General features: G+C 39.5%; 2 protein-coding genes across 2 annotated transcripts in view; one reads left to right on the top strand and one right to left on the bottom strand.

Moving 5' to 3' along the window:
• The window catches only part of SPMIP11 (sperm microtubule inner protein 11), a 34,800-nt gene extending 33,059 nt beyond the window's left edge, over window positions 1–1,741 (bottom strand). Inside the window, exons 1-2 of the transcript XR_015768852.1 lie at window positions 1,580–1,741; window positions 1,193–1,301 (exon numbers count right to left, since the gene is read on the bottom strand). The gene's annotated coding sequence lies outside the window, so the exon portion shown is untranslated. The remainder of the gene's footprint in view (window positions 1–1,192; window positions 1,302–1,579) is intronic.
• A 249-nt stretch (window positions 1,742–1,990) lies between these two features.
• Window positions 1,991–13,511, top strand: part of CCNT1 (cyclin T1) — a 32,892-nt gene continuing 21,371 nt past the window's right edge. The window contains exons 1-3 of the mRNA XM_028125710.2: window positions 1,991–2,220; window positions 4,346–4,427; window positions 12,550–12,678. Coding sequence (XP_027981511.1) covers window positions 2,060–2,220; window positions 4,346–4,427; window positions 12,550–12,678 — 372 coding nt within the window. The 5' untranslated portion in view covers window positions 1,991–2,059. The remainder of the gene's footprint in view (window positions 2,221–4,345; window positions 4,428–12,549; window positions 12,679–13,511) is intronic.

The raw sequence follows: 13,511 nt of genomic DNA, 5'->3' as shown, positions 1-13,511 counted from the left end.
CTTGTTTAGCAAGTATTACTGCCTCCTACTTTCAAATATTTATCCTCTCAAAGAATACTTCCTTTCTCTGAATTACACAGGCAGGATAGCAAGCCATTGATTACCACCTGCATTGCCTAGAGCTTAAGATAACAGAATTTTTTCTTGGAAAATTGGTATACTCAGCCAGGAGAGCAAATTCAAAATGGAGCCATCAATCCTAGAGTTTAAGTGGAGGACCAGGGGCGTCTAGGTGGCTTAGTTGGTTAGGCATCTGTCTTTGGCTCAGGTCATGATCCCAGGGTCCTGGGATTGAGCCCCCAGGTCAGGCTCCCCACTCAGCAGGGAGTCTGCTTCTCCCCCTCCCCCCAGCTCATTCTCTCTCTCGAATAAATAAATAAATCTTTTAAAAAAATATGACTACATAATTGGAAAAAAATGCTTATTCTGTTAAAAGAAACAAGATGTTAGAAGTTTGAAATCATAAATTTTTTACATGTTATAACCTGAAATAAGTCATTTAAATCTTCCTGAACCTCAATTTTTCTGGAGTAAAATGTAGCTAATGCTAATTATAGGTAGTATATGGCAAAGGAGGGCCTGAAATGGAAGGGAATACTTCTGAGAATTAGAATCAAACTGAGTGGGAGCAGCCATGTCTAAAATGAAAAAACTCAAAATATTATAAAAGACAAAGGCTTCTAATACTACCCCTACCCCAATTTAATCAAGGTAAATTGTTTCAGGAAAGCAGGAATACAGTTTGCTAGAATGGAAAGAACAATGGAATTAGACTTGATTTAAAAATCAACACTTAACAAGCAGTGTAGTGTAGGGCAAACTACTTAATTTCCCCAAGCCCCGGTTTCTTTACTGTAGTGTGTTGTGAGCATTTATTTGACAAACATTTATTAACTACTAGGGCCAGGACTGTATTAGGTAGGTGCTAGGCATACAACTCAAATTTTAATATAAATAGAATAAATACTATGATAACATCTACTGAATGTTTTCTATGTTCCTATGTGCTAGGTACTATTATAAAGGCTTTTAATTAATTATATCTTATTTAATCCTCACAACCTAAAACGTAGGGTACTATTGTTATCATTTACATTTATACAAGAGGCACAAAGAGGTTAGGTATCTTGCCCAGGCTCAAACAGGCATCAGGCGTTCAGCTGGGGTATCTGATGGGAGCACAGTAACTTACAAATTCTTACGTGTGCAAGGTGGAGGTAGACGCTTTCCACAATGAAGGAGTTTTAGTTCGCTCGTCCACAGAACGGGAATTGAAACGTTACTACCTCCAGGGGTTGTGCCTTTTAAATGAAATAGTATATTTAAGAGTCAACAGTGTGCCTGGAACATGATAATCACTAAATTAACACTATTAATTAAATTTCATTCCCTTATGTTGAATCACTGTGGCGAAGCATAAGAATTTTTTCAAGGCTTTAGATAAACGTTGTAAAGCGGCTTTGCAAATGGGTAGTTTACACTGCTACCAACAACGTAAGAGCTTTCTAGTTGCTTTATATTACCATATACGATAGGGACACTCTCTTTGATTACTTTTTTCAGTTTTTGACAGTCTCACCTGTTCTGTCAAGTTCGCTATCTCCCCCATTTTATACCGCCACCTCCGCCACAAACGAAATTCTCCGAGGAACCGCCGAGGGGCGCGTGGGCGGGCGCCTTACCCCGCCACAACAGTTGCCTCGCCACCTCGACCACCACGCGAAAGCTAAACCCAGCTCTCGCGGGAGGAAGCGTGGTTTCGAACAAGAACTTCTACCCCCTCCCAAGGGTCACATGACTGGCGCCTGCGTCCTAGACTCAAGGTCTTTCCTGGTCGCCTACTGGCTGTTAACTCGGCTACAGGTTGTTGCGAGGCCCATTCCGGAAGTAGACTCTTTAACTAGCTTTCCTTTGCGGAAGCCTGTCACAACCTAGCCGTCCACCTTTTAGCGGAAGTTCGTCACGTCGCAGTTGCCCCCGCAGAGCGGATGTGTGTCGCTGCTTAGGTGACGCTGGGAAGTGCTTGCAGCCTCCGCCGCTGCCTTCTGGTTGAAGCACTATGGAGGGAGAGAGGAAGAACAACAACAAACGGTGGTATTTCACTCGAGAACAGCTGGAAAATAGCCCATCCCGTCGTTTTGGCCTGGACCCAGATAAAGAACTTTCTCATCGCCAGCAGGCGGCCAATCTGCTCCAGGACATGGGACAACGTCTTAACGTGTATCCTTGCGGCCTAGGCCTCCGGCCTTGGAGTCAGACCCGCCTTGCTCGGGCGTCCAGGCCTCAGGCTCTGTCAGGGACGGAAGAGGGAAGCGGGTGGGCAGGGGCTGAATGTCTAGGTGGGAGAGACTCCGATGGGGCGGGCTGAAATTCAGTGTTTGCGTCGCGGAAGCGAGGCGGAGTTAATTTCCCGCTCGCCTGCCAGTGCCACCAGCTTTGCTGGGAATTCGTATCCTTCGCAGCTTGTGTTTTAACCAGCCCTTCCTAGTCCCCTTTCGTTGTGTTCTGGTCTCCAGGTCTGGTGACTTAGAAATTTTACTTTTCCGCTATTCCCTAGGGGTTTGGTGGAGGTTTCACTGTTGATGGCTGCCTCTTGAACTTAGCGTGTAAAGAGTTTTGAGAAATTCAAGACCTGTAGGTCTTACTTATGAAGAGAGGGTGGCTTAGAATCAATGCCCCAGCTATGGTTCAAAATCCGTTCCTTCAACTTACTAGCTGTTTAAGAAATCTGTCAAATTCTTGGTTTTCTAGTCTGTAAAATGGAGTGATAAACCATGCACGTAATTTCTATGCCTAAGAAAATGCTTGACATTCATGTTCAAATGGTAGCTACTGTTAAAACTTTATAAAATTTAAGAGGAAGGAAGGATGTCAGTTTCTGTTGGTAAGGATATAGACCCAGGGATCTAAAGTTTTAAAAAACCATTTACAAACTGTTGATTTTTTACGCAGAGTTCTAATGTGTATTTGTTTTCTTTACATTTCAAAGATCAGGTAATTTAGTGATTTTTTTTTCCCCTTCAAGTATTTTTGTCAGAAAATATACTCATCTTGCAGCAGAGAAGGCTTATATAGTTTTAAAGTTCTTTCCATTCTGGCAGTGAAAAATTACTATTATTATTATTTTTTTAAGATTTTATTTATTTATTTGACAGAGAGAGACACAGCGAGAGAGGGAACACAAGCAGTGGGAGTGGGAGAGGGAGAAGCAGGCTTCCTGCCGAGCAGGGAGCCCGATGTGGGGCTGGATCCCAGGAATCCCGGGATCATGACGTGAGCCGAAGGCAGACGCTTAACGACTGAGCCACGCAGGCGCCCCCTGAAAAATTATTTCTGGATGCAGCTCCTATTTAAGTGTGTGGCTGGCTGTATGTTTGTTGTATCTTAAAGTTGTGCTCACCTCAAAAGAGGTGTCCTCTTTATTGCGGATATCCAGTTTGTTTCCTAAGCATTGGATCAGTACTAAATTAAGCTTTTTGTTTGAAATTCTGTTTCAGTACACCTAGTTCTTTTTTATGTGTATATTGTTATTAAGGTTGTTGACATCTTGGGACCACAACCTCTTCCCTGAATAACCCACATTGTCTTCTGAGGGCTTTAGAAGTAAGGCATTTGAAATTTTGTCAGTGAATGACTATCACATCATTCCACAATGTTTCTGCTCCCTGGGATCACCATATGAGAAGGCTTAGTTGCCACAGACAAGTGGGACTGCGAAGTTAATTTCTGGAGCTTAGAGAGTGAGGAGATAGTAGAGTCATAGCTGGGGGCCAGATCAGGAAGGGTGTTATAAGTCGTGTGAAGAGATATCCTGAGCTAATGAATAGACACTGCAGGATTTTCAGGAGGCAAGTGACAGGTTTAGGGTCCTCGATCCACATGTGCTAAGAAGCTTGTTTATCAACTCAGCAAATTTACACATTGAATACCGGTTGTGTGTAAGGCATCATGTTAAGTGTCAATTGGTGGTTAATAATTTGGTGAAAGAAAACGGATTTGCTCTTTAATTTGGAAAATTAAGTATGATTTTCATTTAGAAGCGTGTACTATGCTTGGCTACATGGTCCTTTTGGGAGGATATACAGGTTGTATTTTCTTTTTTTAAAGATTTTATTTATTTGAGAGAGAATGAGAGAGCGGCCATGAGAGGGGGGAGGATCAGAGGGAGAAGCAGACCCCCTGCTGAGCAGGGAGCCTGATGCGGGACTTGATCCCGGGACTCGAGGATCATGACCTGAGCTGAAGGCAGTCGCTTAACCAACTGAGCCACCCAGGCACCCTACAGGTTGTATTTTTGGGAATTGTTCTGCCTGCCTGTTTTGGGGCCTTAACTTTAACATTTTAGTTCACAATTGACTATCAACACTGCTATAGTATACATGCATCGATTCTACATGATTCAGTCCTTTACACAGTTCCATCGAAGCGTAAGTATATATATATATATATATATATATATGTATTTTTTTTTTTTTTGGTATGGTATAATCATTTGGTATTGATTCCAACAACTTCCTGTGTGTGGGGGGTGAGGAGGTTGATCTTTGTGGCTGAACTGGGATTTGAAGTTTAGAAAATAGGATTGATCACTTTCATTATGTGTCACACTGAATCCAGTCTTCCAGTTTTCTGGTAAACTGGGTAGTTATTTGGTAGGTTTAGTGCATCCTTAGAATAGGTGGATTCTTTAATAAAGAAGTACATTATTGAACACTTACATTAAAGGAGCATTAAAGGGGAGTTGATGCTTAATTTAAGTGTAATTTTTGAAGTGGTAATAATGTAGCCACAGGAAAACAAGTAAATGTAAGCGATTTAGATTTTCTAAAAGCCTTTGATATAATTGCAATCAGTGACTGGTTGGAGAGGGAAGGCACATTATGTGATGATGGGGGTGACTTTTAAGACAGGAAAAATAATAGTAATAAAGGGATTTTTTTTTCTGGACAGAATTGTAAATAGTGCTATTTTCAGTTTTGATACCTGAAATGGTCCTATTTAACATTATTATAAATGACTTGGAAGCGAGTGCATAGTGATATCCCAGTTGCAGGTAAGACTATCTGTTTAATAAAATCACAAAGTAATAGGACTAAACCTGATGAATACTTCATATGGGTTAGTGAGTCAAATATTTCTTCTTTTTTTTTTAAAGGTTACATTTTGAAGAAAAGTGTTTAAGACTTACCTTTAGGATGATAGGCTTTGAACTCTTTTTTTTTAATGCCATGGAAAGAGAAGCTAGGGAGCTAGATACTGCTGTTGTAATGTAAGATATTGGCATACTCAGTATTGGCAATAACTGCACTGGAAACCCTTTGGGTCTGTGCATTTTTTTTTTTTTTAAGATTTTATTTATTTGAGAGAGCGAGAATGAGAGAGAGAGAGAGAGCACATGAGAGGGGGGAGGGTCAGAGGGAGAAGCAGACTCCCTGCTGAGCAGGGAGCCTGATGCGGGACTAGATCCCCAGACTCCAGGGTCATGACCTGAGCTGAAGGCAGTCGCTTAACCAACTGAACCACCCAGGCGCCCTGGATCTGTGGATTAAGTATTCCCAATTTTTACTGATTATCCAGTCACTTGGCTTTCTCCTACCCGTAGACCTCTTACCTCCAGCCATGCCTTACCTTGATTGCAAGAAGCAACTTTATTAAGACAGAGAAAAAGCATTTAATGAGGATATCTGTCTGATAGCTCTAGAATAGAAGGTAGTGGATAAAGAATGAAATTTGAAGAGGAAGTCCATAGCTGTCTTGCCAGTTCTGAACGTTTTCTTCATGTCTTTCGTTTTATTATGGTAAAGATTTGAAATCCAGGATAAAATACATCTCAAATCAATTTGTCTACTTTATGCACATATATATTATATACTTCTCCTACTTATATCTTTTAAATTATATTTTTCCTTATTTCCTGGGTATTAAGCTTAGCAAGGACAGAGACTCACTTTTCTGTGTATCCTCCAAAGCAGCTTTGGTTAACTTGAATGGATGAGTGATCTGGTACTTACCCAGTAAATACAGAGAGATTCCAGTGGATGACATGACCTTTTCCCAAATCCAGTGACTTTTAAAATTTGGGATTGTTGATCCTCTCTACAGAATTGATTTTAGGCACATTCTGGAATTAACAGATCAAAAATATCACCCTTTAATATCTTAGTTTTAAGACTTGTGATAAATCCAAGTTCAAATTTGAGAGGACTGAATACATTGTTGTGGCATTGATATTGGTCCTGTCAAGCTTCTGTGCATTTTTCATGTTATTTTTTTCTCATTATAAAGGTAACACATGTTTACGGTAAAAATTAATACAGAAACGTATAATGTAGAAAGCTTCACTCCTCTGTAATCCCACCCTCCAGAGGTAACCATGGATAAATGTTTTGTCATATAGTGTCTTGGACGTTTTTGTGTACACATGCCTAGTATATATGTATTTCTGTTAAAAAGTAACTTCTTACTATGCTACTCTTAATGTGAGTTGCCTTTATCAGTTAACAGTATATAGTGGATATCTTTTCATAGTGGTTTTTCATTACAGTTGACCTTTGAACAGTGTGCGGGTTAGGGGTACCTACCTCTACACAGTTGAAAATCTCCATATAACTCTTGACTCCCCAGAAAGTTAACTACCAGAAGCCTTACCAATAATATAATTAACACATATTTTGTATGTTATATGTATCATATACCGTATCCTTTCAAAAAAGTATGCTGGAGAAAAGAAAATCGTAAGAGAAAATGCAGTTACAGTACTGTACTGTATTTATAGACAAGAAATCTGCATATAAGTGGACCAACACAGTTCAAACCAGTGTTGTTCAAGGGTCAGCTGTATTTTAAATGGCCACATAGTATTTCTTTGTGTGGTTACCATAATTTATTTCACCTCCCTATTGGTGGATATTTGGGTTGTTTCTAGTTTAGTAATTATAAATAATGTTATATAAAATTGGTACATAAGGTGTATGACTCACGTGACTGTTCTAATATAAATTCCTATAGGTAAAATTACTGTGTCCACAGGGCTGCATTTAAAAAATTTTTGTTGTGTCAGTTTGCCCTACTGAAAGATTTTATCAGTATACATTGTTTCGAGCACTGTAAGAGAAGGTCCTTTTCTCTGCATCCTCACAAATATTTATTACATCAGGAAATACTAAGTTTTTTTTTTTTTTTAGATTTTATTTATTTATTTGACAGAGACAGAGATAGCAAGAGAGGGAACACAAGCAGGGGGAGTGGGAGAGGGAGAAGCAGGCTTCCAGCTGAGCAGGGAGCCCCATGTGGGGCTTGATCCCAGGACCCTGGGATCATGACCTGAGCCGAAGGCAGACGCTTAACAGCTGAGCCACCCAGGTGCCCCGGGAAATATTAAGTTTTAACTACTTGTTGAGCACTTGGGATACAATGGTGAACAAGATAGAGGGCATCCTAAATTATTTTCTTAATTTACATTTTTTTCAATTAGTGAAGTTGAGCTTCTTACACCTATTAGGTCTTTGTTCTCATGAAATTGAAGAATTGACTTAAAAATTGACTGTTGATTTTCTGCTGCTCTTTTGTTCTGCTTTTCTTATTTATATGAGCTCTCATATATTAGAGCTGTATTTCATGTATTGTGAATACTTTTCTCATTTTGTTCTATTTCTTTGTTCATAGTGTTTTGGAGCCTAGAACTCTTGCCTTTAAAAAAATTTTTTTTAAAAAATTTTTATTGAGGTTTAACAGTAAAGCACAAAAATCTGAAGTGTGCAACTTGATTACTTTTTGCATTAGTATTATTATTATTGTATGTATATGTAACTACCACTCAGATCAAGATAAAGTATATTTCCAACACCCTGGAAAATAAAGAACTTGTTTTTCAATGGAAATAAATTTTATTTCTTTAGTGGACATGATTAAATGAGTGATTAATTTTCATTTAATTTTTGGCATTGTATTACTCTTTTTGAGAAGAAATTAACCTCATGAATTGTATTTCTAAATGTACTGTCTTAAATATTTTCAAATGAGGGAGTGTAAAATTAATGGTGAGCAATTTGGTGTGTTTATGTAGTATTTCCTATATTATAAAATTGGGTGTTATATTGTAATACCTAACAGATTTGTTTTGGGTGTATTCTGGTTAGCTTATCCTTAAGGGGTCAAGCTTAGTGGTTAAGAGAATGGGCTTTGGAGTCAGATATGTCTAGGCTTGGATTTTTTGCACTTACTAGTTATATGGCTTCGGGTAAGTTACCATAGGCGTCAGTTTTCTCATCTCTTTGGAGTCAGTAATAGTGCCCATCTCCTAGAGTAGTTAATAAGATTTATTTATTTATTTATTAGAGTACGAGCAGGGGAGGGGCAGAGGGAGAGGGAGAGAGAATATCAAGCAGATTCCCCATTGAGTGCGGAGCCCAGGAGCACAGCTCGGGGCTTGATCCCACGATCCTGAGATCATGACTTGAGCCGAAATCAAGAGTTGGACACTTAACCAACTGAGCCACCCAGGCGCCTCAGTAGTTAATATTTAAATTAATTAATTTACAAAGTGCTTGTACATAACAAATAAATATTGGGTGTTATTTTTATTTTTTTAAAATGGAGAAAATCTTATATTCTTATCTGGTGTAGGAATTCCTCTTAGAAATTGCCTTTGATAGGAAAGTGCTTTGGTAAACTGGCTTGGTAAGTGATTCCATGAGGAGCAATGAGTATTTACATGGTTGACTGTGCAAAAATTAAACTGAAATTTATCTCGTGCAGTTTTTCACTTAATGAGTTATTATCTTGCCTTCTTAGCCATTGTTTGTATACCATATTTTAGTTTGTGCCTTTTTTTTTTTTTAAAGATTTTATTTATCTATTTGAGAGAGAGAGCCAGACAGTGACAGAGCTAGTGAGAGAGAGCACAAGCCAGAAGGAGAGGGAGAAGCAGGCTCCTGCCGAGCAGGGAGCCCGATGCAGGGCCCGACCCCAGGACCCCGGGACCACCACCCGAGCCGAAGGCAGACGCCCAATCAACTGAGCCACCCAGGCACCCCTTAGTTTGTGCCTTTAGAATATATTTTTAGCTCCTTAAAGGCAAAGTTGTAGGCTAAAAATCTTAGTCGTGTCTTTAAGTAGTTCTTTTCCTTCCTGATTTTTCCAGTCAGTTACAAAGTCTTGTTAATTTTTAGTGTTAACTGTTTTTTCTGTATATAGTCATCATAAGATTAAAAGAAGACAGAGAGGGGCACCTGGATGGCCTCAGTTGGTTAAGCATCTGCCTTCGGCTCAGGTCATGATCTCTGGGTGCTGGGATCGAGCCCTCCGTCGGGCTCCCCGCTCGGTGGGAAGCCTGCTTCTCCCTCTCCCACTCCCCCTGCTTGTGTTCCTGCTCTCACTCCCTCTCTCTCGGTCAAATAAATAAATAAAATCTTTTTTTTAAATAAACAGACAATAAAGGAGGAAATGATGATATTCCTGTAGCTAACTGCTCAGTGATAATCCTGTTGACATTTTAGAATTTTTTTTCTCTGTATGCAAATACATACAAATAGATTTAGTGAAGCCCTGTTAATTTTCTAAAATCATGCCTGTGGTTTCCCCCCGTTTTTCTACTGCTAATGCCTACTCTTATCTTTATTTCTTAATGCCTGGATTGCGAATTTTTTTTTCTTTTTTAAATAACTTTTAATGCGTTTCATTTCCTCCTTTTAGTCCTTCCTAGGACCAGATATGTCTTGTCTGTCCTTCCTTCTTTCCTTCCTTTCCTTCCTTCAAGATTTTATTAGAGAGAGAGCATGTGCGCACGCGAGAGCAGAGTGGGGGGAGGGGCAGAGGGAAAAGCAGAATCCTCTCCAAGAGGAGAGTCCTGTGGGGCTTGATGGGGACTCCAGGACAATGATCCGAGCCAAAGGCAGATGCTCAATGACTGAGCCACCCAGGCTGGATATGTATTTGTAAAATGCCTTCAGCTCAGGTCATGATCCCATGATCCAGGCCCCTGGATATGTATTTGTAAAATGTTTCTTAAATTATGTACTTTTCTCTAAAATCTTCAGTGTCACTATCTTGCTAAAGATCTTTTGTGTTCCACATCCCATTCTCTATGTCACCTACTCAATTTAGTGTGCATCTTGCTCTGATTCCTCACATCTTGTTCATGCCCATCTTCCTCTGGTTCTGCTTTGCTTATCCTAAGGTCTAGGCATATATATGGAGTTTGCTTCATACAGCTGCAACAAATATGAAGAAAAAGAATTGTTACTGTGAATTGGATTTGTGGATAAAAATCTCTTCCAGCAAAATAGCATATAGCAGCAGGGATATAAATAAGTATTAGAATGCTTGTTAGTTCTACTCAGTAAAGTGAAATAGATATTTAAATTATATAAAATTATTTATTATATTTCTTTGACTCCTGGTTCTTGCCATTGCCATCTTTAATTCATTGAAATATTCTTCTTAAGATTCAATAGAAGTTCGCAGGAGGGGAAGAATGAAGGGGAATAAGTCAGAGGGGGAGACGAACCATGAGAGACGATGGACTCTGAAAAACAAACTGAGGGTTCTAGAGGGGAGGAGGGTAGGGGGATGGGTTAGCCTGGTGATGGGTATTAAAGAGGGCACATTCTGCATGGAGCACTGGGTGTTATGCACAAACAATGAATCCTGGAACACTACATCAAAAACTAATGATGATTAGTTATGATGGATTAGATATGGTGATTAACATAACAATAAAAAATAAAAAAAAAGATTCAATAGAAGTTCTTCCTGAGATTTCCCAGATCATTACCAGGCTACATTTATGTCATATTGCTCTAATCTCTTACATTGTTTAGTGACTGAATTTGTTGTGTACTTGTGTGTTGGCTTGTTTTTTTTCCCCTGGGTGCCTTTGTATAACATCTTGAATATAATACTATTTTTTGGATTCTCTTTAATCAGACTTGTGCTCCCCCCATTTATAAGTATATTTGAGATAATTCACATACAATAAAATTTATCCTGGGCGCCTGGGTGGCTCAGTTGGTTAAGCAACTGTCTTCGGCTCAGGTCATGATCCTGGAGTCCCGGGATCGAGTTCCACATCAGGCTCCCTGCTCAGCAGGGAGTCTGCTTCTCCTTCTGACCCTCTTCCCTCTCATGCTCTCTCTCATGCTCTCTCTCTCAAATAAATAAATAAAATCTTTAAAAAAAATTTATCCTTTTAAAGTGTGCAGTACACTGGGTTTTTGTTGTTTTTAGAGATTTTATTTTATTTTTTTTTAAAGATTTTATTTATTTATTCATGAGAGACGGAGAGAGAGAGGGGGGGAGAGAGAGAGAGAGAGAAGCAGAGGGAGAAGCAGGCTCCGAAGGAGCAGGGAGCCCGATGCGGGACTCGATCCCAGGACCCTGGGATCATGACCTGAGCTGAAGGCAGACGCTTAACCATCTGAGCCACCCAGGCGCCCTAGGGATTTTATTTATTTATTTTAGAGAGAGTGAGTGCACTTGAGCAGGGGAAGGAGCAGAGGGGGAGGGAGAGGCGGGGGAAAGAATATCAAGCCAACTCCTTGCTGAGCATGGAGGTGGACATGGGGCTCGATCCCATGACCCTGAGATCATGACCTGAGCCAAAACCAAGAGTCGGACTCTTAACTGATTGAGCCATCCAGGTGCCCCAATTCAGTGGTTTTTAATATATTCATAAAGTTGTGCAACCATCACCATGATCTGATTCCACAAAATTTACATTGCCCTAGAAAGAAACTTCTAATACATTAGTGGTCACTCCCATTTTCCTCTTCTAGCCCCTGGCAACCACTAATCTACTTTCAATTTGCTCCTTTAAAAAAAGGTATATAGAGGGGCGCCTGGGTGGCTCAGTCCTTAAGCGTCTGCCTTCGGCTCGGGTCATGATCCCAGCGTCCTGGGATGAAGTCCCACATCGGGCTCTACTCAGCGGGAACTGCTTCTCCCTCTCCCACTCCCCCTGCTTGTGTTCCCTCTCTAGCTGTGTCTCTGTCAAATAAATAAATAAAATCTTTAAAAAAAAAGTATATAGAGGGTTATGATATAATATAAACTTAAGAAAGAACCTGATTTTATTTTATTTATTTATTTTTAAAGATTTTATTTATTTATTTGACAGAGACACAGCTAGAGAGGGAACACAAGCAGGGGGAGTGGGAGAGGGAGAAGCAGGCTTCCCGCTGAGCAGGGAGCCCGATGCGGGGCTCAATCCCAGGACACTGGGATCATGACCTGAGCCGAAGGCAGACGCTTAAGGACTGAGCCACCCAGGTGCCCCAAGAACCTCATTTTAAATAGAAAGCCAACTATTTATATCTAGTAGTTTCTCACATAGATAGCTTTTAATGAGAGTTTGTTGAAGGATTGCTTTTTGGGAGTGGATGTAGATTAACGGATAGGAGAGGGGAAGGCATTTTAAGGAGAAGAAAAGGCATTAACGAGAAGTGATGAAGTTGAGGAAAGCAGGGAATTTGGTTTGATACTTAGTTCTTTTTTAGATCTACCTTGATCTAGGAATAAATAATAAATGTGATTTGTTTTCTCTCCATCCAGTCTGTGGCTCCAGCGGCCTTATTTCTAGCGGCTAAAGTAGAGGAGCAACCAAAAAAATTGGAACACGTCATCAAGGTAGCACATGCTTGTCTCCATCCGCAGGAATCACTTCCTGATACTAGGAGTGAGGTAGGTGATTAATTATACATATCTGTTTTTATTTATTTTGATGATAGCTTAGTTTTGTAATTTTGATTTACTGAAGTCTGAATGGGGGCTGTTAAATTTTTAGTTTTTGTTTTTCCTTTACAAAAACATTAGAAACTTTATGGCAAAACTTAAGTGTATTCATTATAGAAAAATTGGAAAATACAGAAAAAACAAAGAAGAAAATGTATTAGCTAGATATAATTTGGACCACGGGTATATAAGTGAATCATTATTTCTAGCTTCTTTTCTATGAATAGCTACACATGTATGTATTTTGTATGTCTTCTCTACTTATATTGCAAATACTTTCCCATTTTATTCTCCATTTTCTTTTCTTTTTTTTTTTTAAGATTTTATTTATTTGAAAAAGAGAGCCCACGAGCTGGGGTGGGGCAGAGGAACAAGCTGACTCACCTCGATCCCAGGACCCTGAGATCATGACCTGAGCTGAAGTTAGATGCTAAACTGACTGAGCCACCCAGGTGTTCCATGAATAATATTCTTACCAATAAATTTTTGTATGGACTCTTGAAAAAAAAATGAGTCCTCTCATTTTTTTTTTAACTTTTAAAGAAATTACAAAAGTTATATATGCTTATTTATAGAAGAACCCAAACATTTAAGAATCATTTGAAGTAAAAGTTAAAGCCCATCTCTCCTTCCTCCTAGCAGGATACTGCTGATTATAATTCCAGTATATGTTCTGTCAGACCTCTAACTTATGCATGTACATACAGCTTTTTTTCCTTCCATCCTTCCTTGACTTTCTTAAAGATGGGAAACTCTGTCCTGGCTTTAGAAGTCTGTTGTTG

The sequence above is a fragment of the Eumetopias jubatus genome, unplaced genomic scaffold, assembly GCF_037043125.1.
Source record: "Eumetopias jubatus isolate StellerSeaLion01/CBP00866 unplaced genomic scaffold, mEumJub1_p1.0 scaffold_8, whole genome shotgun sequence".
Classification (NCBI taxonomy): domain Eukaryota; kingdom Metazoa; phylum Chordata; class Mammalia; order Carnivora; family Otariidae; genus Eumetopias; species Eumetopias jubatus.
This window is presented reverse-complemented; position numbering and strand designations above follow the sequence as displayed.